The 23,661-nt window shown below is 33.0% G+C and overlaps 1 protein-coding gene across 1 annotated transcript in view; it reads right to left on the bottom strand.

Moving 5' to 3' along the window:
- Positions 1-2,356: 2,356 nt before the first annotated feature.
- LOC122787992 (kelch-like protein 10) overlaps positions 2,357-23,661 on the bottom strand; it is a 115,487-nt gene continuing 94,182 nt past the window's right edge. The window contains exons 2-5 of the mRNA XM_044054919.1: positions 18,056-18,545; positions 5,222-5,839; positions 4,390-4,539; positions 2,357-2,680 (exon numbers count right to left, since the gene is read on the bottom strand). Of these exons, the coding sequence (XP_043910854.1) occupies positions 2,357-2,680; positions 4,390-4,539; positions 5,222-5,839; positions 18,056-18,545 (1,582 nt within the window). The remainder of the gene's footprint in view (positions 2,681-4,389; positions 4,540-5,221; positions 5,840-18,055; positions 18,546-23,661) is intronic.

The raw sequence follows: 23,661 nt of genomic DNA, 5'->3' as shown, positions 1-23,661 counted from the left end.
TCTTTTCCCAAAGCTGTTTTTGTTGTATCAACCAGTCTACTCATTTTCCTGTATCCTTTATGGGTGCTAAAAGCAGGGGATAATGTATCCTTCAAACCATGAATGTGCATAATCATTTATGATTCCAGCTCTTCTAGGTACATAAGTACAGGAGATAGGCCAGCTGTTCATTTATTTTGCTCAGAACACAGATGAGTAAAGTAAAAAAAAAAATATATATATATATATATATATATATATATATATATATATATATTTTAGACAGACTCTATCCAAATCAATCAATAACTGCATTCCCACCAGAAGACTAATGGAATTTTGCTAATAGGACTTTTCACCAAGTCAGGGAATTCGGGATCCTTCTAGTGTATGCTTTAGAAATACAGCCACCATTGTCCATCTATGTACTATGGCAAAAAGATCAATAGTGTATACCTTTAGGTAATATCAAAACTTTGGACTTCTAATCCAAAAACAACAAGATCTTCTTCAGCCATTTAGGCTCCTTTTGTCTCTTCCAGGATTTTTGGGACTCTGTTCACTATTCCAACCTACCATGCTTCTTGTAGTAAAATGTAACATATATCTGAGTTTCACCAGGGCAGTTGATCTTCAAGTGATCCCACTGTAGGAGGTGCATTATTTTCATGCATTGTCTCCCCTTGTCCTTCTAGCTTAGGATGCTCCAGCAGATTTGCTTATCCGTGTGGGATACTGTGCTTGTAAAAAATAAAGTTTAGACTATTATAACATTGACACTCTCAGTATTTTCTTGGAAAAGAGTCTTGGTTCATATTGGGTCAAGAGCTGCAGATGCTGTGGGCATGTATACCCTTTAGAGGTATAGCACAGATGCAGTGAACAAATCAATCAACACATGTATGAGCTCTACAGTTTTGCAAAAGTCATGTAGGAGGTCAGAATGTATTTGGGGTTCCCATACATTGCAGGTGGAGCTCCCACTTGAAGATCATCTGATATGGTAGTTTCTCATTATCTGTTATTTACTTGAGTAGAATATGAAATTTATCTTATTGGTATTGAATGAGGACAGTTTAAAAGAGGAAAATTATCATAATCTGTAGTTTTATTTTATGTTTCTTTAACATCAAAACATTAATTTGAAAATTGTTTATTATGAGGAACTGTATTTTTTGTAAGGTATCTGTTATACCTGTTAAACAGCAAACTCTTTGTATATGAACACAGGAATTAATCTTCAAGAAAAAAGAATGCATTATACTTTAATTAAAAATGTTATGAATTTTACTGAGAAGGGCTATAAATAACATGATTCAAAGAAACAATGGCACCCTTCATACATAGAGAACAGTAAGGGAGAATGTGAAACCAACATTATATCATCTTGAGCTGACAGAATAAGTGTATTTCACAATTTTAGAGTACTATGCCACTTCATAGCAGTAGGTAGGACTGAATAAAATAGTCCCTATTTTCTACTGATAAAAATGATTTGGTAAGCTGGTATCATGACACAAACTAAAATACAACCTCCTTCTCTTTTTGTGGCCTTTTGCTTGGAGGGGAAGGGGACCACTAAGTTTAGGATGTTATAAATGCATCATGCATCTCAATAATTCCTTTTATGCTGCTATATTTCCACTGCAAGTACAGACATGCAAGGGTCAGTACATTCCAGCAAAGTACAATATATAACACTGGGTCACAGCAGTTATGCTGGTCTGGGGACTGAAGAAACTTTAAGACATAAAAGTGCATGACAGGAGAAAATGTAAGTCCTGACCACAGCAGTAGTGTTAAGAATTTTCAATGGAGCTGATGAACTTTGTACTTTTTTTTATTTATTTGAAGATTTCTGATCAAATCTTACCTTGAAAAAGTGGTGTTTGTATAGTCAGCATTGACGTTAGCAGATAAAATAGTACTAATTTGTGAGCTTATCTATGTCATCCTTATGCCTGATACAGCTTGGATGACTATCGACTTGACAAGGAACTAGACTGTGCCCTGCATAAGAGACTGGCTGGAAGCTGTAATCCCTGTAACTTCTATGTGTTACTTTAGCAATCATGACTATGTCTTCAGTATTGGAACATAGTGACTGTGTTGTTAATATTTCTGATTACTAACCTAAGATAAATATTTAACTTAAAATTCTTTAAAACAAACAATATTTTGCATGACACAGTTTATATATTGTAGTCTGCAATAATATGATGCCTATGTATTTATAATGAAAACCATGACATCTGTTTTCTATAATTACTTTATTCTTTTATTGCATTGTCTAAAACAGAACAGTATGGATAACTGATGGATGCCCAGACAGATAACATATACTTGTGGAATATGAACATGTGGCTTTTGGGTGAAATTAAATCTCATTATAGCTGTCTCTTGGAACTGCATACTCTCTAACATTTGGCAAGCCTGGAATGACACAACAACTCAAACCACTGCGGCCTATACCGAGATCAGAGGCTTTATAACATTTCTCTGTCTTTGCATTATAGCATTCAACGTGGTAAATGGTGGTAAAGCCACTGACACCACCTACAATAAAGAGCAAGTCATCCATCACTTCAATTCCAAATTTGCTACGATGAATGAAACTGCTAGAGATGGTTCTCCAGATATTTTTAAGAGGATTGTAGAACTCTGCACGATGTAGTTCATTGATTCCATCACTGCCTCCTACCTGTAGTTTGGAAAAAGGAATGCAGTTAATTCACATATGACATTCATATTTATAAACTGAGGAACAGCATGAATTATCCAAATAATTGCTGCTGTAGAGCAGTTTTATATCCTAACATCTCATAATCATTACAGACAAGATCCCCATGCATGCCCCATGCCCTGCAAATTACTTATACCAACTGCAAGATCACACTACAGTGGAGAAAAGGGTAAATTTCTTGATCCTTACTGTTCTGCAATTTCCATTCCAAAATGTAGAAAACGGAACATTTTATCTTAAATGAAGTGTTTAAATGGAGGGGCTGTTTTTGTCAGTGCTACTTGACCTACATTGAAAACCTCCATTTGGTCTGTGCATCCACACTAGGTGTTTTGTCCTTACAAGTTTCGACGTCATGAACTTTCACTTTTGTGAGTGTTCAATCTTCTCACATATATAATTTCAATTTCGATTATATGGACATTCAATTTATTGAAGTAAATCCATATATATATATATATCTATCTATATATATATATATATATATATATATATATATATATAGTTTCACTTCAAATTGCTGAAATGCTGAAATATCGAATTTCAGCATTTCAACAGTATAAAGTCGAAACTATTAAAACACCAACACCTCACAACCACGAAATCACAACATCGAACATACAGCATACAGCACATAACACCCACACCACAAAACACTGAAAAACAATACAACACCCCGCAGACACACATCTACACTAAACATATGCAGAGGGGCAAGCCCCCCTGCACTCCTCACATGGGGAACTGTGCCGCCCACACACCCCCCTACTTATATATACTAACTCTAAGATTGCACAAACAGTAAAACAAAAAAATCACACTCACACCCCCACCTCCCTGACCCACTCATGCAAGTTACAAAAACACTCACGCACACTCACTCACCTTAAACTGCAGACACCAACCGAACACTTCCATACGATAACGAAAATGCACAAGCGCGAATTCGACATAGTCCTATTCGTGATTATGCACTTTCATTATTTAGAGGTTTCGACTTCATGGACACGAATTGCTGAAATTTGATATTTCAACAATTCGCGTTTATGAAGTGAAACCATATATATATATATATATATATATATATATATATATATATATATATATATATATATATATATAAAACATACACACACACACCAGACTAATATATCCTTCTCTTTCTATGGCCTTCTGAACTAAAGGTAGTATAGAATGTAAAAGCTTGGTAGTGCATTGTATAATAACATGATAACACTGGTCTCTTCAGTCTACTTATCTAGCTACACATCCTACATGGAGTAACTAGCTATTCTTCATCACTTCCCCTCTCTCAGTGCTCTACTTTGATTCAGCCTATTTGTAATTATTTTTTTTATTTCCTCCTCTGGTGGTCTTTCACCATGTACGATATCCCTAGTGTGTCTTCTTTCACAGTGAAAATGCTGAAGAACCATTCTACACAACAGACAACACATTTTCTGCCTTCTTTATACTTAGTAGTTTCTTGGGTTTGAACAACGAAATGTTTTTTAACGATTGTTATTCTGAACAGCTGCCTAATTCTTCTCAGTACGATACATTAATTCTATTATAGATGTGATATTAGTCTTCAGATTTCATTTGCCAGCAGAATACAAAAAAATAAAGAATAAGTACATTTTCTCTGCCAGATTTTTTTTTCTTACCGCATAAATACATTGTTGATATGTAACCACTCCTAATCCCCTTCGTCTCCATGTCATAGATGCTATCAAATTCCACTGGTTGGTTTCTGGACTGTATGCTTCAGCTCTGGATAAGCATTCATAGCCAGTATAGCCACCGCATATATACACCTGTATTAACAAAAATGAATCTAGTAAGGCAGTTATTTACTCTAATCAACACAAGCAAAACACAAAGCAGCTAGATTCTAGTAAAAATCTTCATCTAACACTAAATGGATAAGTTATTATAGTCTTGGCAAACAAAAATCTACTTAAACCATATGAAGCTTGTAAACCGTATGAAGCTTAATCTATGTTATAATCATCCTTACAGAGAAGCTAATACATTTGAACAATGATTTTAATAACAATGGTTCAAATTTCTGACATCATAGTCAGATTAAGAAAATGCTGTTGTTTCCACTGCTGCTAATATTTCAAAAGTGAGCAAAATAAACACAGTTCTGTAGATTAAGAATGAATAAGAATCTGCTTTACCAATCTGAAATATGCCCTGCCTGTCCTCTAAGTAGTATACTAAATATCTGAATTGATGACTTTCCTGGAGTTTGCAATTTAACACATCCCACAGGTGCCTAGTTTGATTCTAAAAATAATTTGGACACTGTATAAATTGGTCAGTGTGTCTTTCCTGGGAAATAAGTACTTCATAAGCACTGTGCGAAAACAATTCTGTGGCACAATTATTTTAATACAACAGTGTGGTTCTGTATATGTGGGTGACTGATTCTTTGCTTATTATTCTTTCTATAAAACATAAAAAATAATAAGAATGATTATTACTATTTACCTTTCCGTGAAGGGCAGCAGCACTGGCTTCACTTCTTCGATAATGCATGGAGGAAATCAAGGCCCACCGGTCAGTTTCTGGGTCATATCGCTCTGCTGTACTAAGGCAGCTGTGATCATTACATCCCCCGAGTGCATAAATTAAGTTATTCAGTACAGTCACACTAACATAACAACGCTTTGAATGCATGGATGAAACCTCATGCCACATCTTTTTTACAGGATCAAAACATCGGACAGTGTTAAATTTATCCCTGTTGTCACACCCTCCAATAAGATATACATATCCATTTAAATATACTACACCATGATAAGCACGAGGGCTTTCTCCATGACATGTGACATTCACCCAGCTATTAGCACGAGCATCAAATGCTTCAATACTATTTGTGGTAGTGCCTTTACTCCATCCACCAAAAGCAAAGAGGACAGTATCTGGAAGTCTGGGCCTAGTTAGCAGGTACCTATAATTCAGGTATGAAGGTCCACTCATGTTGAGTTGATTTATTACTTTCAGGGTATTTATTATAATAGGCTTGCAAGCCTCATTATCTCTCACATAGTCGTTATTTTTGACATCGCACATGAAATACTCAGCATCAAGTAATGCCAGCCGTACCTAAAACAATAATAATAAAAAATGGTTGATGACTCTTCTATAAAGCTTTCACCTTATATGTGTACTGATTCTTTAGCACAGTACAGTCTAAACTGCTGTTACCTGCACTGTAATTAAGTTGCCTTGAATTTCATCATCTTATACAATATGTAAACTAGAAACATTTGCAACATTCATCAACCAAAGAGGAGGTATTTATTTATTTACTTATTTTAATTTCCTGTGCTCATATAATAAAACACCATTCTGGTGCAGTTCTTTCACCATACTTCATTTGGTGAGTTTGCGTCAATAGCTGCAACTGCCACAAAACTGGGATAACTTCATTTTATTGATTTATAACAGCATTTTATTTATTTATTTTATTTATCCTTTGTTGACTGGATTAGCACCACTAGACTAGTAGCCACTTTTCAGGGAAGACTGGTACTTATACTACTATGGGAAACTTCGCTAGGGCATTGGGGAACTTCTTCTACTCATTGCAGTAGGAGGAAGGGATTGGGTGTTAGACATCCTGACTTCCTGTTTCCTGTCCAGGTGTGGAGGCAGCCAGAATGAACAGGTTGAAACATTGCTGCCGAGAGCCAAGGCAATTTGGAAGTTAAATGTGTTGATGATGAAAAAAATGTAGAATCACTACCAGAAATGTTTTCAGGCAATGTGGGAGCAGAGAAAAATGTTGTGTGTTGATGGTGAGGAGATCAGCAAGGAGATGGAGGTAAATGCAGTGATCAAGATGGATTCAGAAGAAAATTTTCAGAAAAAAACTGTTTGAAATGGCAGAAATGGCAGAAAAATATGTTATTTCAACCCTCCAGTTGTGAGGGTTGCTGGATGAGAATCTGGAGGAACTAGTTAACCAGAGTGAGCCAGGAAGTGTAACTGCTGTATCCTGGAGTGATATTATGGAAAAAATGGACAAGGAAGAAAAAAGAAGGAAAAAGAGCGAGAGAAGGTTCCAGAAAAAAAGTCCTGTGTTCAAATGGTAGAAGGAGTTAAGGAGAAGACAGAGATGAAGGAAGTAAAGAAAAAATATGTTGTTTGGGTGAGCAGTAAAAATGAGAAAGGCCTGGAAAGATATGAAGTATGGGACAATGGTATTGCACCTCTGAGAGTAAAAGTTGAAGAAGAAGTAAGAGCTTTCATTTTAATTAACAAAGAAACTTTTTGAGACTTCTTTTTTTGAAACTGGCCAGGCTATGGAAAATTCTTTGGGGGCCCATGAAAAAAAGAAAGCAGACTTTCCATGGTCAGAATATGTTGTGCAACCTTTTTCAGGCAAACAAAAAAAGATTGATTCAGTTTAGAACTGAAGTGGGGGTAAAAAAACTGAGAGAATATTTATTGACAATATGTAAGGAAGTGATAGATGCTACTAAAATCTATGATGAAAGAAGATTATGGACTGGGGGGGTTGGAATGTGGAATAATTAAAAAAATGGAAAATGACAATGTGATACACATACCTAGTATTATTACAGAGCTACAGAGGACAACAAAAGATGTGCTATTTTTGTGGAAAGAGGAATCACTTAATTAGTGAATGTGACAAAAAAGATGTTATTTATGTGGTCGGACAGATCATAATGCAAAGAAATGTGAAGTGAAATGTAAGCAATGTGGTAATACAGGGCATTCATAGTTAGAATGTGAGGCAGAAATACAAGAAAATGAAAATAAAACTATACAATAAAAAGAGTTAGAAAAGAATGTTGTACAAGAACACATGATACAACAAGAAAAACATAGAAATGGCATTTAAATGTAAAGGGAAAGACAAAGAGAAAAATAAACAGAAACAGATGAAACAAGTGAAGAAGAGTCAGACTGGCATCTAGTAAAAGGCAAGAAAAAATCAATAGGACAGAGAGTTAGGGAAAGAAAAAAAGAAATTTTAAAAATATAATGGTAACAGAGAAAAAGAAAGGTAAAGGATAAGAAGATTATTCTAGTAACTGTTCTATAAAGCTGAAAATATTAGCTTTGAGCATGAACAATATGAAGAATATTTAGAGAAGAATTAGTATTTTACAATGGTGTGCTGCAGTAGATGCTCAAGTAATTGTGTTAGAAGACATTAGAATGTTAACAGAAGAGGAACAGGTGCAAACAGAAAAAGAACTTTATAATGGTACCGTTATTTGGAATGTAGGCAAAGAAACATGTTCAGGTATATGTATACTATGCCAAGGAAATACAAAAATATTAGATATTACAATAGTAGAACTGGCTCACATAACAGTGGTATATATGAGAAGAAAAAATAGGTGTATAGACTAATAGCTTTATATGTATATGTGACAAAAAAAGAAAGAGAAACTGTTTAAAAGTACTGTTAATTATGTCTGTGTTAACATGATGTAATAATGACAAGTTACTTTAACTATAATTTGAGAAATAAAAAGTTGTGATGTTAAAATGGTTATTGAAATTATGAAAAGTGGAAAATTAAAAATATGGAACATAAAGACTGGACTTACAAAAGGAATGAAATTAAGACAGAAATCGATTCTTTTTTTATTTCAGAAGGCCTAAAAATTACACAAAAAGGAATTATATATAATGAATTCTCTGATCATGTGGCAATTTGGATAAGAATTCATAAAAATAAGGAATATATCAAAATAGGAAAAGGCATAAAAAGAGAAAATGAAAAGGAGTTAAATTCAGGAGAAAGAAAAGAAATTACGCAATTATGGCAACAACATATAAGTATGAGAGATTATTATGAAACTTGGACAATATGGTGGATTCAATTCAAAAAGAAATACAAAAAAGTATTTTTAGCTTGTGTAAAAAAGAAAAGGAAAAGGGAAAATGGAATATCAAATATTAAGCAAAAATATTTAAAGACTTAAAAAATCATTTTATGAATAAAAAATAATTAAATAGAAGACATCAGAATAAGGTTAATAAATTGTTATATAAGCAAAATATTACTTACAAGGAAACAAATTAACACCATACTTGTGTAAGATAGTAAAAGAAGGAAAGATAATAACAGAATTTAAAAAATGAAGGGAAACAAGTTAAAAAACAAGGAGAAATATATGAAATAATTAACAAATATGTATTAGATTTATATAGTAAAAAATTTAACAGCACACATTTATAATGGTCAAAAATGAAATAAGCAAGATAATGACTATTTAGAAAGAAAAATAAATATAAACGAGTTGAAAGAGATCATGAAATATATTAACATTCATCCAGCTACAGGTTTGGACGGAATTGAATGCAGTATCTATAAAGTAATGAATGACTGGCAAAAATGGTGTTCATAGAAGTAATGAATGAGTGGCTAGAAAGAGGAATTAAGTATGAAGAAATGTTCACGTGTGATACAATTTATCTTAAAGAAAGAAGATAAAGATGAAATAAAAATTGAGACCAATTACACTGAGCAACACAGACTATAGCATTTTCATGAGAATAGTAAGTAAAAGACTACAATATAAAATGGAAAGATTATATGATCAGAATTTGTTTGGGAGAAAAGGAAAGGGGAGCCAAAACCTATTGTCAATAATAAGGGAAGTAATTTATGATATTATTAATAAAAAGTGAAAACAACCATCATGATTGGTGATATCAGTAAGGCATACGATAATATTCAGTATAAAGCATTATGAAGAATTTTATATGCATACAACATAAGTGAAAAAAATTACAACTAATTAAATCAATATATGAAAAGAATTATGTGAAATTGAAAGTAAATGGTTGGATTGGGGAAAATCAGAAAATTAGGTGTGGTATAAAACAAGAACGTCCTGCAAGCAGTATGATCTTTGCTATAATCATGAACACTGTAGTAATAAAAAGTAATAAAATGTCAAGTAAGGAATTATATAGAATGATGGAGGAGATGCAGTTACCAAAAATGTATACTTAAGGTGAAGATATTGAATGTAACAGAAAAAAAATAAAGTCTGGATGAAAAAAATAATGGAAAACTGAGTACGCAGTTGAAGAAAATGGGTCTAAATGTAAATAAAGGGAAAAGCAAAGGATTTGGAGTATAGGAGGTTTGGAATATAATGAAAAGAGTATAAATATTTTAGGAATGGTATTTGGAAGGACAGAATACAGACATGAACAATGGGATACAGTTATTAAAGGAATCAAAGGCATGATTACATTCTGGAAGACATATAGGTTTTTATACAAAAAGAAAGCACAATTAATAAACACCATAATAATAGGTAAAATAGCTTATATTGCAAATGTTTCTATGATAAAATATGAAAAAAATATGCAGACAATTTTTTTCATTTATTTGGGGGGTCAAAATTGAACCCAGTTAAGAGTGGAATTTTATATATGAAAAATAAACAAGGGGACTGGGGCTGATAAATCCAATTGTGCATGCAGCCTCTTTAAGTATGTATAAAGTACTAAAAGGAATAATGAAAAATAATAAAGATTTGACAGAAACAATAATGTATTGTAAATATAGAGAAATTTGGGAAGAAATGGAAATGAAAAAAAGAAGCAAAAGTGTTATTAATGGCAAAATGAAATAACTTTATAGTAAAATTGTATTGTGGAAATTAAAAAAGAACATAATAGAAAAGAACAGAAAAGAATGGTATGTTAATGTTATGATATCCTTTTATTTGGTAGATCCATGGAAAGAGTTATAAATAGATAAATAGAAAGCAATAATGATGAGATACAGAAATTATAAAATAATTAAAGAATGCAATATTTTTTTGTGGAGGCTGTCCATGGGAAAATTACCAGTGGGGCAAATATGCCATATAAGAAAAAACAGGATAGAAAATGTAATAAATGTAAAGAATTAGAAACTGCAGAACATGTGTTTTTTTAAATGTGAGAGAATTCAAAAACTGTGGAAAGAAGCATGTAAACATGGTTTGAATAAAACTTATTTAAATTTTGAAATATTACACATGAACATGATAGAGTATATGTTTTATGGGACAAGATCCTAAAATGAAAGTAAGAAAATGGACAGAATCATATTCTGTGTAACATGGACTATATAGAATGAAAGACTTAATGAAATCAGATACAGTGTAAAATGGATATTGACAAAAATACTGGAAAGATGTGGTTTTGGTTGTGGGTAAAAGAGTGAGGGGAATAATTAAAATGGAAATATCAATGTATTGAATGATATTAAAATATGTAAATATGTAAAAATATTAATTGTATATATGTATACCAATAAAAAAATATTCTTTACTGTTGTCAGTAGGACCCATTTCGGAGGAGCACTTCCTGTTTCTGTTCCAGGCACAGAGGCATCCAGAAGAAAAGGGGAGTAGATGGAGAGAGAAGGAGATGGAGTATTGAAAGAAATGAGGAAGAAAGCAAATACCAAGACCAGAGAATGTGTGCAAGATTCTGAGGAAATGTTTCAAAGAAACCTGTTTGAGGGAGATGAGTCAGCAAATGATGGATGTATAATTATAACCCACCAGTCAGGAGGGCTGCAGAATGATTTACCTAAAGAAATGATAGTGCACAGTGACAAAATACAAAAGGAGGATGCAGAGACAATCCTGAAGAATAGTGGTGAAATGGAAAAGAAAACATATGCAGAGAAAAAGAAGTTAAAATTGGAGTAGCAGAAAAAAGGCAGAAGAAAATGAAAAATGGAAATACATGTTAAGGATTCAAAATAAAGAAGACAAAAAATGGACAGGTATGAAGTGTGGGACAATTTAATAGCACCTTTGGGTGTAAAAGCACACGAGGTAAGATCATTTACTCTTAACAAAGACATTTTGTGACATTATATTTGAGACTGTTTTTTCAATGGAAAATTTTCTTGAAGAACATGAAAAAAAGAAAGACTGTAACCCATGGCATCTTTATGTGATAAAAGCATTTAACAAAGAAACAAAAAAGAAGATTCATGCACAATTTTGAGCAGAGGTAGAAACAGAGACTTTGAAAGGACATCTGAAAGCTTTATATAAAGAAGTACAGGACATTGCAAAAGTTTATGACAAAAGGGGTTTATGGACTGGTGGCTAGGATTGTAACATTGTATTAAAAATAGAAAGAGTGAAAAATATTCAAATACCAGCATGATAAATGAAGAGGGAAATAGGGTGTTATAAAATACTTGAGACAACCCAAAACATGTTTTTTTTTTTTAATTTTGTTGGAAAGAAGGACATTTGATAAGTAACTGTGACAAAAGAAAATGTTAGATTTGTGGGGAAATGGGACATGATGCAAAAAATGTGAATTGAAATGTTACAAATGTAATAAAATTGGACATTTATGGATGGATTGCAAATATGAAAATAATAGTAAGGAAAAAGAAAAAGAAGGAGAAGAAAATGAACAAAGAGAAGAAATTGAAGTAGAAATGGAAGAAGAATTAGATGAGAAAAAATAATAAAGAGCACATAGAAGTAGATTCTGAAATAAGTGCTGAAGAAGACATAATCTGGGAGGTAGTAAAAGGGAAAATTGGTTAGGCTTAGAATGGCCTATTAAGAAAGGTAACCAAGTAATTAGTTATGAACATATGAAGCCATGAATCTAAGGAAAAGGGAAACTGAAAAATTTAGAGTCCTTTCTGTAAATTTGAGTAGTATTAAGCATAAAGTAAGAAGAACAGGAATTTTGAGTGGTGTAATACATGTGATGCAGATGCAATTATATTAGAAGACATATGATTTTTAACAATGAAGAAAGATTAAAAACAGAGAAAGAGAAACTATGGGGAGTAAAGATAACTTGGAATTTGGGAAATTAGACATGTTCTGGAATAGTCATATTCTGTAGAAATACAGTAAAGATATTAGATGTAATTCTAGCATAAATGGTAAGATTAACCATTGTAGATTTAAAAAGGAAAGAACAAGTGCATAGAATTATAGCATTATATGCTTATACTAACTGTAAAGAAAGGGAATGCTTATTTAATCAGATTTTAGACTATGTAGTTATAAATATGAATATTATAATAACAGGAAACTTTAACTGTGATTTAAGAAGCAAGCCTAAAAAGAAAGGAAACGAAATAAGAAAAATGTCATAAGTTAAAAAGATATGGTAAGTTAAATCTTTGGGGCACAAATTCATGGACTGACAAAAGGGGTATGCATAGAACTGAAATAGAGTATTTTATAGTATTGGAAGGGTTTAGTTATAGGAGAAGGGTAGGTAGTTGAAAAATTATTTTCTGATCATTTTGCAATATGGCTAGAGATATAAGAAAATGGTAAAGTATGGAATGAAGAAGGAAAAAGATCAGTAATACAGTTATGGAAAGATCATATTATTATGAGAACATTTTATAAAAATTGCTCTGAATGGTAGATGTTTGGTCTAAATTGTGGATATATTTAAGGAAAAATAAAAAAAAATGTTTTTACAGTGGCAATATGATGTGAGAAATGTAGAGAAAGAAACATATAAAAGAACATATAATGATGCAGTGGAAGATTTAGAACATAATGATAGTACTTTGACAAATAAAAAAAATTATATGAAAGAAATCAAGAAAAAATATAAGAATTGTTATATAAGTAAAGATATTTTTACAAGGGAAAATAGAAGCATGGTGTTACTTAAGCAGATTAGTTAAGGAAGATGATAATGTAATGAGAGAAATAAAATAAATGTAAAAAGAGAAATAGAAAGAACCCAGGAAAGGGTTATGAATAGTGTAGTACAATAAGTACACGAAATTTTAAAAGAAAAAAGAAGGTAGTGAAAAAACATGGAAAGTAAAAAAGTTAACAGAAAAAGATACTAAAGGGTTGGAAAAGGAGATCTCTTGAAATGAGCTAGATAACGTATTAGGACAAGTTGATATAGATTTAGCTGCAGGCCCAGATGGAATAGGGTATGAAATGTATAAAATGTATTAATAGACTGGCAAAAAAATATATTTTTCAAATATTTTGAATGAATGGTTACATGAAGGAGGTTTTATAAATAAAGAATTATGTAGTTGAATACTTAAATTGATATGAAAGAAGGAATATACAACAGAATTAAAAAAACGGAGACCAAGAGCATTGAATAAGAATGATTATAAGATCTTTATGAAAATAATACAAAAGAGATTTAAAACTAAAATGGAAAATATTATGGAAGATAAGATATACGGTATAAAGGGGAAGGGCTGTCAAGTATCATTAATTATAGAGAAATTACAGATGATATTATGAGCAGAAAAGAAGAAACAAAATCATAATAGGAGACCTTAATAAGGCATTTGGCACAACTGAACATTAAATCCTATGGGTAATAATGAAAGAATATAGTATAAGTGAGAAAGTCAGGAAATTATCTATGTCAGTGTATCGTAATAATAAAGTAAAATACTTGTAAATGATTGGTTAAACCAAAAAGTACATATGAAGTATGGTGTAATATAAGGATGTCTAATAAGCTGTATAATCTTTGCATTAATTATGAATGTGATAGTATATAAAGTAAATTACAAAATGAAGGAGGTGGGGTATATAACACCTGAAGGGTTAAACATTCCTATCCTGTTAACATATGCAGATGGCATTATAATAATTGCAAAAAAACAAAAATTGGATAAAAGAAGTAATCATTTGCACAAACAAGTGTCTAGAGATGATAGGAATGGCTTTAAATAAAGAAACAGTAAAGGTTTGGATGATGTGGTAAAGATAAGGGTATATATTTTACAATGAATGAAATTTCTATGTTAGGTATAAAATTTGGGAATAAAGATATAAGTAGAATTCAATGGGGAAAAGCAATAGAAGAAATAAAGCAAACGTCTTTTCTGAAGAAGATGTAAATTATCATTCAGAAAAAAGGCTTATTTAATAAATTTAGTAATGATGGAAAAAAAGCATACTTAGCAAGTGTATTTATTTAGCCAATTCCTTTTCATTTATATGGGGGTCTAGATTAAACCCAGTAAAAAGAGGAGTTTTGTATGTAAATAAAGAAGAAGGAGGTTTAGGGTTAATTAACCCAGTGGCATACACTGCTTCATTAAATTTGTACAAAGTGTTAAAGTGGATAAATAAAAAAGATGAGAGATTAGTAGAAAAACTGTATAAGTATGATAAATTTGGAGGTATGGTAAAAAAGAGTAAAAGAGAAAAAGAGTGCATAAACAAAGAAATAAAATAGTACCAAGAAAAATATTTTTCTGGAAAATAAAAATTGATGATATAGAATAAGATAGACAGGTATGATATAACAATGTAATGATAAAATCTAACTATGTAAAACCATGGGAAAATCTAACAGATGAAAAATTAAAGCTATAAAATAAAAAGCAAATGGCATAATCAGACATTAGACTGTAACAATTTTTTGTAGAGACTGGTAATAGTTAAATTGCCAGTAAAAGCAAATATGCCATATAAAAAGAAAGTGACAGAATATGTTTACATTGTCAAGAAGAAGAAACTACGAACATGTTTTTGAATGCAAAAGAGTAAAAAAGTTATGGGGAAAACTATGTAAAGACGTTTTTTTAAGATACAAAAAAAGTGAATAAAATAAACACGGATATGATTAAATATGAATATTATAACAAAAGAGGTAAATAATATGTTAAAATAATAGATAAAAATTTATTTTATGCTATGTGGGTTTTATGGAATGAAAGAATAAACAAAATTATGTTTAATGGTGAATGGATTTTAGAACCATAGTAAGTAAAATCAGATAGTGGTTATGGAAAAAGGAGTGGGTGTCTAATAAGGATGCAAATTTAGTATGACTAAAGGAAATTCTGAATATGTGCAAACAGATGTGTATACTTATATATGTGTATATTTATACATATTTGTAAATATGTAAATATTTTGTAAATAATAGTTATTTTTGTATATAAATAAAGGACCCCTATTCTATTTAGTAGGTGCCATGGAATCATTTACATCCACCTGAGCTACCACCAAATCAAGCAAATGGGACTTCTGTTTAGTGTCTCATCTGATGGATAATCCTGTGGTGCTTCATGAAGTAGACCTTTTCCAATTTAACACCCTGTTTTTCTCAGAATATGCCTTCATATCCACACAAGGACACAACAGCTGTGTAAAGCCAGAAAACTCCTGCTTAGCAACTATACAGCATTCTCTATAGTGCTATTTTAAAATGGAACCCCTTTAATCATTAGTAGAATATAATTTAAATAATTTCTGTTACAGATAGTTAGATAGTCAGTAAGCTAATTATTACATTAGCCAAGAGTAAATACAAACATTTGACAAGTGTGTTCTTAATATGGTTGTAGCTTCATATTTTCCCAGCAAAATAGGAAAAGGAGCACTCAGGAAGCAACACCCAGTAGGCAGAAGAAAACCTAATAATCACACCAGATAAAATGATCCACAGCAGCAGTACACACATAAATGCCCAACAGGTTAGAATGTATTTTTGTCAGGATAAAGACTTCATCGGATGAATGCATACCTCACAAATCTATCCTTATTTATACTACCAACAATGTAAAATAGCCAATCAAAGGCTAATTGACAGATTTAAAAAGTGCAAAATATATAATACTCATTCCTTAAAAAACATCCAAAGACAATAAATAGGAGATATAAATACATAAAACTGTAATTCATTAATAAAAATGTTGTAAATGTAAAACAGTTAAAATTCATAAAACCTTCATGAAAGTAAGGACAAAATGCAAGCAGTTCATTAGTCATGATAATGCCATCTGGTGGGTAAATGAAAATGACATGCTATAACTTAGCTGATCTGAGCTTTAAAAGACATTGAGCATGAAGTTCTTGAGGGAAGGAAAGGTAGATTTGCACCCATTTTAGGGGCAGGGACACCCCCATCTAGAAGCAGGGAGCCAAGAGCAGATTTACAAACTAATGGTTTGGATGAAGCTTTTGTGATAGATTTTAGTGGTGACTCAGGAATAATAAGGGACGTCCTTGAGAAAGAATGGAATAGGTTTAAGAACATCTCTGACCTGGAAGGGATTTTTGATGAGCCTTTTAAACTAATTTATAGGAAAGGGTGGAACATTAAAAACATTTTAAAAACATTTTAGAAAATAATACAAACAAAGCTTTAAATAAAGAAGGAAAGGTGGGCACTTTTAAATGTGGTCATTCTCAGTGTCCTTTTATTTATAAAGGTGAAACTTTTTATTTTATTTAGCTTGCAGAGACAAATTGATTTGTAGTTCTCTTTGCAAATTGGAACAGAAATGGTCTTGTATACATTGCAAGATGTGAAAAATGTTTTTCTTTTTATGTGGGCAAAACTAAACAAAAGTTAAAAACCAGGATTTATGAGCATGACTATGACATAAAGAATAAATGTTTTAACAATTCTTTGTATAAACGTAAGTTAGCATGTCAAGATGCTTGTTTTCACTTTTTTATTTTAGAAGTTGTGCAAAGAGACATGGGGGGGCGGGTCCATGGGAGACAAGACTGGAGTACAGAGAATTGTTCTGGCAGCTATTTCTTGAAGCTACAAAATTGCCGGGTTTAAATGAAGCTGTCTCCCTGGCCTCTGTTTTAAAGCTCAGATCAGCTGAGTTATAGCATGTCATTTTCATTTAGCCCACCAGATGGCATTATCATGACTAATGAACTGCTTGCATTTTGTCCTTACTTTCATGAAGGTTTTATGAATTTTAACGGTTTTACATTTACAACATTTTTATTAATGAATCAAAGTTTTATGTATTTATATCTCCTATTTATTGTCTTTGGATGTTTTTTAAGGAATGAGTATTATATATTTTGCATTTTTTAAATCTATCAATTAGCCTTTGATTGACTGTTTTACATTGTTGGTAGTATAAATAAGGTTATATTTGTGAGGTATGCATTCATCTGATGAAGTCTTTATCCTGACGAAAACACATTCTAACCTGTTGGGCATTTATGTGTGTACTGCTGCTGTGGTTCATTTTATCTGGTGTGATTATTAAACAGATTTTCTTCTGCCTGCTGGGTGTTGCTTCCTGAGTGCTCCTTTTCCTATTTTGTTGGTTGTTTTATTTTGAGCACTTGTTCATTCCATTTGGTGTTATTTCATATTTTCCCATGCATAGTCTAAAACAAAAGAATAAACAATTCTGTAGACTGTTACAATTTACTTTGCATGAATAAAGATGTATCAGTAAACAGAACTGTTCCATACTTAAATATCCAATGACAGATTTAGGTTAGCATTATCAGCAGAATAAATCAGAGTAGTGGAGCAAATTAACAGAACTGTATTGTTATAAAAATGTACCTTTGTAAGCAAAAGTGGCATATATTTCTTCCTGTCATGTGGGTCACCAGATATCCATTTTACAATAGCTTTGAAGACCACATTCTCCTGCTTGACATTCAAATCATCTTTCTCAATTATTTCTGAAAGTTCAAAAGCTGGGAGCTGCAAAAGTTCTTCAGATACTTTTACAATCTTCTCAAAGTTGTAAAGAATGAAGAGTTGGGTTTTGTGTTTCAATTCAGGGCAATAGTAGTAGTCTGCAAACCTATAAATTCCAATGCAGTTATCTATGCATAGATGACACTCAAGAAATTTACAGCAATCCTTTTTAAGGCCTAACACATCAAACTGATCTGCTGCAATCAGAAGTTGCTCCACGTTGTGAACTGTGATGGAGATACTTCTAGTGTAAACATATTCTATGATTGCATTCATCATGTCTGGAGCAACTCCAGGAATGTTATATACCATTTTCTCTGTACTGCTCCAGCCACTGGTAAACAAAGTCCTGAAAATTTCAAGAAATATGATTGGTTCATAGTAGACAAGATAACCGTTACCATTCAGTTTTCACCTTAATCAATAGAAGACTATTCCTTTAAAATAACATGAATGCTGATGTACATCATTTATTTAGATGCATATGTTTTTTGGATGTATGAAAAGAAATAAATAAACACTAAGCTGCTGTGGTCCACTATATTGCCTTATGAAACCATATCCCACTCTAGAGGCTTTTGTCTCATAGTTTCCTTTCTTGTTTTATCTTACCATACTTTTCTTCTCTTTACTCCACGGTGGTGCAGCGGTAGCATTGTTGCCTCACAGCAAGAGGTTCTCCCGTTCGATTCTCGGCTGGAGTGCGGGGAGTGCCTTCTGTGTGGAGTCTGCATGTCCTCCTCATGGTTGGGTGGGCGTTCGAAAGACATGCGTAAACGGGCATGCCTTCATTGAAGGTTGAACATCGAGCTGGCACCTCGGCGTTTCTCAAAATCTACTGCCAATCATTAGTAGACCGGAGTTCCGCTGTGGTGACCCCTAACCGGGAAAGGTCGAAAGACAACAACATACTTTTCTTCTCTTTGCACTATCAAATTAGCATCAAACTCTTTGTCACTATATCCTAGACCATAATAGCATTTGCACTCTTCCCCTTCTATCGCCTCTAAATTCAGGTGTAAATAATGGTCATGTAATAAGCAGTTGTGATGACAGTGAGGTTCATCCTGAAATAACACAACATCAGGGCAAGACATCATGCATAAGATGCTTAAGCTTCCCCAAAGGTACTACCCTCCATGGTGGGGTCAAGAACCCCATTATTGCTATTATACCTTCTCAGGGCCACTTAAAAGTAATAGTATGGCTCTCCTATCATGGAAGGGAAGTAGTGTCAGGAGTAAGTGCTTCTCTGTTTGATCGCTGTTTATAAATCTCAATGTATCAAATATAGGACCATACTGTGGACTGCAATGGAATAATGCTGTTGCTGACACATCAAGCAACTGAGGATTCCAAGTGATTATTTTCTTTTAAAATTGCAGAATTGTATGGCTGGGACAAAAGCAACAACCTGAATAGAGGCTAAAAGCCAGAACAGGTTGGACTTTCAAAATGCTACACACTGATCTTCTCTCCCTGTCTGAAAACAGAAACTGAGAAACAACAGCCAGTGATGTTGTCATCTTGAGTAAAATTTAGTTACTGGCTAGTAAGTACACTGCCTGGATGACAGCAAAGAATAAACTAAGAGAACCTGAAAGAAAATCAACTAGAAAAGCTGAAGAGAAAATACTGTCTGGCAAGAATCCTGCAGCTGTTCATCAAAAAGCAGTTCAAGCTCCAGCTTTGGTGCAAGACATGGCTTCCAGTAATCTAGAAGGAAAAATAATTCAAATGTGCTCAGAGCTGATTAAAATAGATGAAAAACTGAAGGAGTACATCAACTCAAATAACAAGAGGATGGAAAAATAGAAGAAGCTTTAAACAGATATTCAGATGATAAAAATTGAGATCAAAATGAAGACAAGACTAGTTAAGTATGAGACTGTTCAAGAAGAATTGTTTCAAAAAATGGTAGAATTAGAGGACATGGCACATAGGGAAAATCTGTGATTTTCTGAAGTATTAGAGAAACCAGAAAGAACAGACTATAGTAATTTTATGAAGGCACAAATTATCAACTGGACTGGTATTCTATAGAAGGAACTGTTAATTAAGAGCACACCTTGTGTATGCTCCAAATCTGACAATGAGAAAACAGCCAAGACCTTTATTGGTAAAAATGCAAACCTACCAGCAGAAAGAGTTAATCCTAATAAAACTGTGGCAAAATGGCAAAGTTGGAGACAGTAGAGTGTTTGTGGAAAATGATTATTCACTGTGCACCAGGCAAAACAGAAACAAATTTATTCCAGTAAACAGGGCATGGTGAGAGGCAGGTATGAGATTTGAGCTGCTGCATCCAGCTGTCTTCAGAATATTTTTTTCCTGGAGGATCAAAGTCATTTTTGATACAGAACAGGCTAAGTAGGAAATGCAAAAGTTTGTCCAACAAAAGTGACCCATCAAGCAGAAGGAGACTCTACTTCCCTTTCTTCTGATAATAAAGCACATGGAGAGACTTTGCCAAAGAAACCTTTTACATTGTTCGAAAGGAAAATGCTTGAGAGACACATAAAAGTACAGGAGTTGACCAGAAGAATCAGGAGCACCTTGGAATTGAACCAGAATCTAGAGCTAGGAGATAGAGAAGAACATGAAGAAGACCAGCGACATAGAAATTAGTGAATAAATTGAGACTGCAAAGCATCAACTGCATTCGTGAAATACGTTTGTATAAGAATAAGTGATGAGTGGACTTTTGTTGGCTTTGTTAAACTTGTGGGAAAGTAAAAAACATTTGCCCTCACTTAATGTCATTAATGTTTGGAAGGACTGTGAGGGGAGGGGAAGAAGAAAAAAAAAGGTAACTGTAAGTAAAATAATTTCATTCTTAACAGTATTTCTATGAAATTTTTCACAATATAAACTGCATATTTTATAGCAAAGTATTTTTAATTGTACCTGTATGTGAAAACGTTTTTTTCTCCTTCCTCTTATCTTTCTTTCTTCTGCTTTTGTATTAAGAAATGTAAGCATTACGAGAGAGGAATTTAAGGAATTGGGTGTTGGAAATTATTCAGGAGATATTAGAGAAAATAGAAATTTCTTCTGAAAATATAGCTGAGGAGTGGGATAAAATTAAAGTGGAATTTAAAATAGGGTGGAAATAAAAGAAAGCGAAATACGGTTAAGAAGTAATAAGAATTGTTTAGAGGGACTGACAAATGTTAAAGTATTGCAGAATAGGGGGAGTCTCACAGAACAAGAGGAGTAGCAATTGCAGAATGCTAAATAGAAAATAAGAGATTACCTTGCTAATATACACAAGTATAGAAAGATTGCTGTTAAGCAACTTTTTTTTGATAAATACTCCAGAGCACAAAAATTTTTAGCAAAAGACTCAGGCAACAGAACGTAGAAAGGGTTGTTGCCAAGCTTAGGGAGCCTATAACAAGGAAGATAACAAGAGATCCTGTAGAAGTACTAGAAATATTTCAGAAATTTTATTAAAGTTTGTATAAAGCAGAGAAATATGGAAATCAAGAAAAGGTACAAATGGAAATGTTTATGGAAGAATTAAATATGCCAGGGTTAGAGGTAGATGAGGCTCAATTACTAACAGGATAGGAGGAGATGAGATAAAAACGATGATGCATAACAATTCCATAGGAAAGTCCCCAGGAATAGATGGTATTCCTGTGGAAATTTGGAAGCTAGGAGGGAAAAAACTGATAAAGATATGGAAGGTTTTGTTTAACAGTATCTTAAGAGGAGCAGAAGCACAAAAATCCTGTAAGAAAGCTGTGGTGGCTGTAATACCTTAAGGAGGTAAAGACCCATCAGATCCATCTTCATACAGGCCCATTTCAATCCTAAACCATGATCATAAAGTGTTTATGTCTATAATGGTTAAAGCAATGGCAAAGGTGATGCCAAAATTGATAGATCAATGTTGTTTTGTGGAAGGTAGGCAAACATTTGACAACACTGCAGAACACTGATGATCCGGAGGCAAGCAGAATGTAAGAAACTAACACTGCTGTTGGTAGGTATTGATGCAGAGAAAACATTTGATAGAGTAAGCTGGGAGTTTATGAGCAGAACAATGGAATCATTTGCATTCCCTTATAAAATTTTAAGTATGATCAGGAGGTTATATATGAGGGAGCGAAAGTGAAAATTAAAGTGTGTGGGTTCCTCTCTGATAATTTCTGTTTGAGCAGGGGAACCAGGCAGGGATGTCTTTTTTCCCCTTTGTTATTTGCATTATAGTTAGAACCACTGACAAAGAAACTTAGGGCTTCAGAAATTCAAGGATATAATTGGTATGATAATGAAGAAAATTTGGCTCTATTTGCACATATTTTATATGTTATAAAACCAGAAAATGACATTTCAGTGTTGTGGAACATTTTTAGGCAGTTTCAAATCTTTTTTTGGATACAAAATCAATGAAACTAAAACAAAGGCAAATTAGGTAAAGATAAAGTATGTACCCACAGGTCTATATTAAAATAGCGAAACCTCACTTACGCGAATACCTAAATGCCGGCACATAAATAGCGAACTGTGAAAACACCGAATGTCCTGAAGCAAAAAATTCAAAATATCGAATTGTCATACTTGGCCCTTATCCGGTATAGCTCCCTAACATAAATGTGCAATAGTTACGGACCTTAGGGTTAGGGTGCGGATTAAGGTAAGTGCATACATAGTAATACATGCAACTTTTACTTTGGGGTTAAAAGTAGGGTTATGTTAAGTGTATGTATAGTAATATAGTTGTGTAGCTGAATCTATACGTAAATTATACTTTTCCCATAGTTGGGTGTTGTTTGTTTATAGTTAGATACATTTCTGTGCATTGAATGATTAGGATATGGGATATATGGGTGAAGTGTAGATATGGGGAAGTGTGGATTATTTATTTTGTTTGGGTAGGTAGTACATAGCAGGAAGTGGGGTTGGCCAACTATGGCAGTTTGATATTTAGAATTTCGCACTTCAGGACGTTCGGTGTTTTGCAGTTTTCTATTTATGTGTCGGTGTTTAGGTATTCGCGTAAGTGAGGTTTTGGTATTTTAATATAGACCAAACTTGCAACCAGTAAACTGACAATACTGTCAAGGAAAATAGAAGTTAAACCAGAAAGTTTATTAGCAGCAACCAGAAAACACAAATACACACGTTAACCCAGGTTTCGTCCTCTCAAAAAGGACTTCTTCAGGTTGCCACTAATAAACTGTCTGGTTTGACTTCTATTTTCCTTGACAGTATTTTAATATAGACCCATACCCATGCATGAATTGGTTCAGCAATACCCATGTTTATGGGGACATAATAAAATGGAATATTTAGAAGTATGGATTACATAGGACTTGGTTATGGCAGCTAAGGGTATGTGGAAAGAAATTAAATAAAAGATAATACAAAAACTGAGAAACTAGAAACTGGAAGCTTTTACCTATGGATATTGATAGCAAGATACAAGCAGTAAAATGTTTTAGTCCTTTTAATTT

Source organism: Protopterus annectens, chromosome 13.part0 (assembly GCF_019279795.1).
Source record: "Protopterus annectens isolate FY-2018-M chromosome 13.part0, PAN1.0, whole genome shotgun sequence".
Lineage (NCBI taxonomy): Eukaryota > Metazoa > Chordata > Ceratodontiformes > Protopteridae > Protopterus > Protopterus annectens.
Note: the sequence above shows the minus strand (reverse complement) of the source record. Positions and strands in the feature narration are given on the sequence as shown.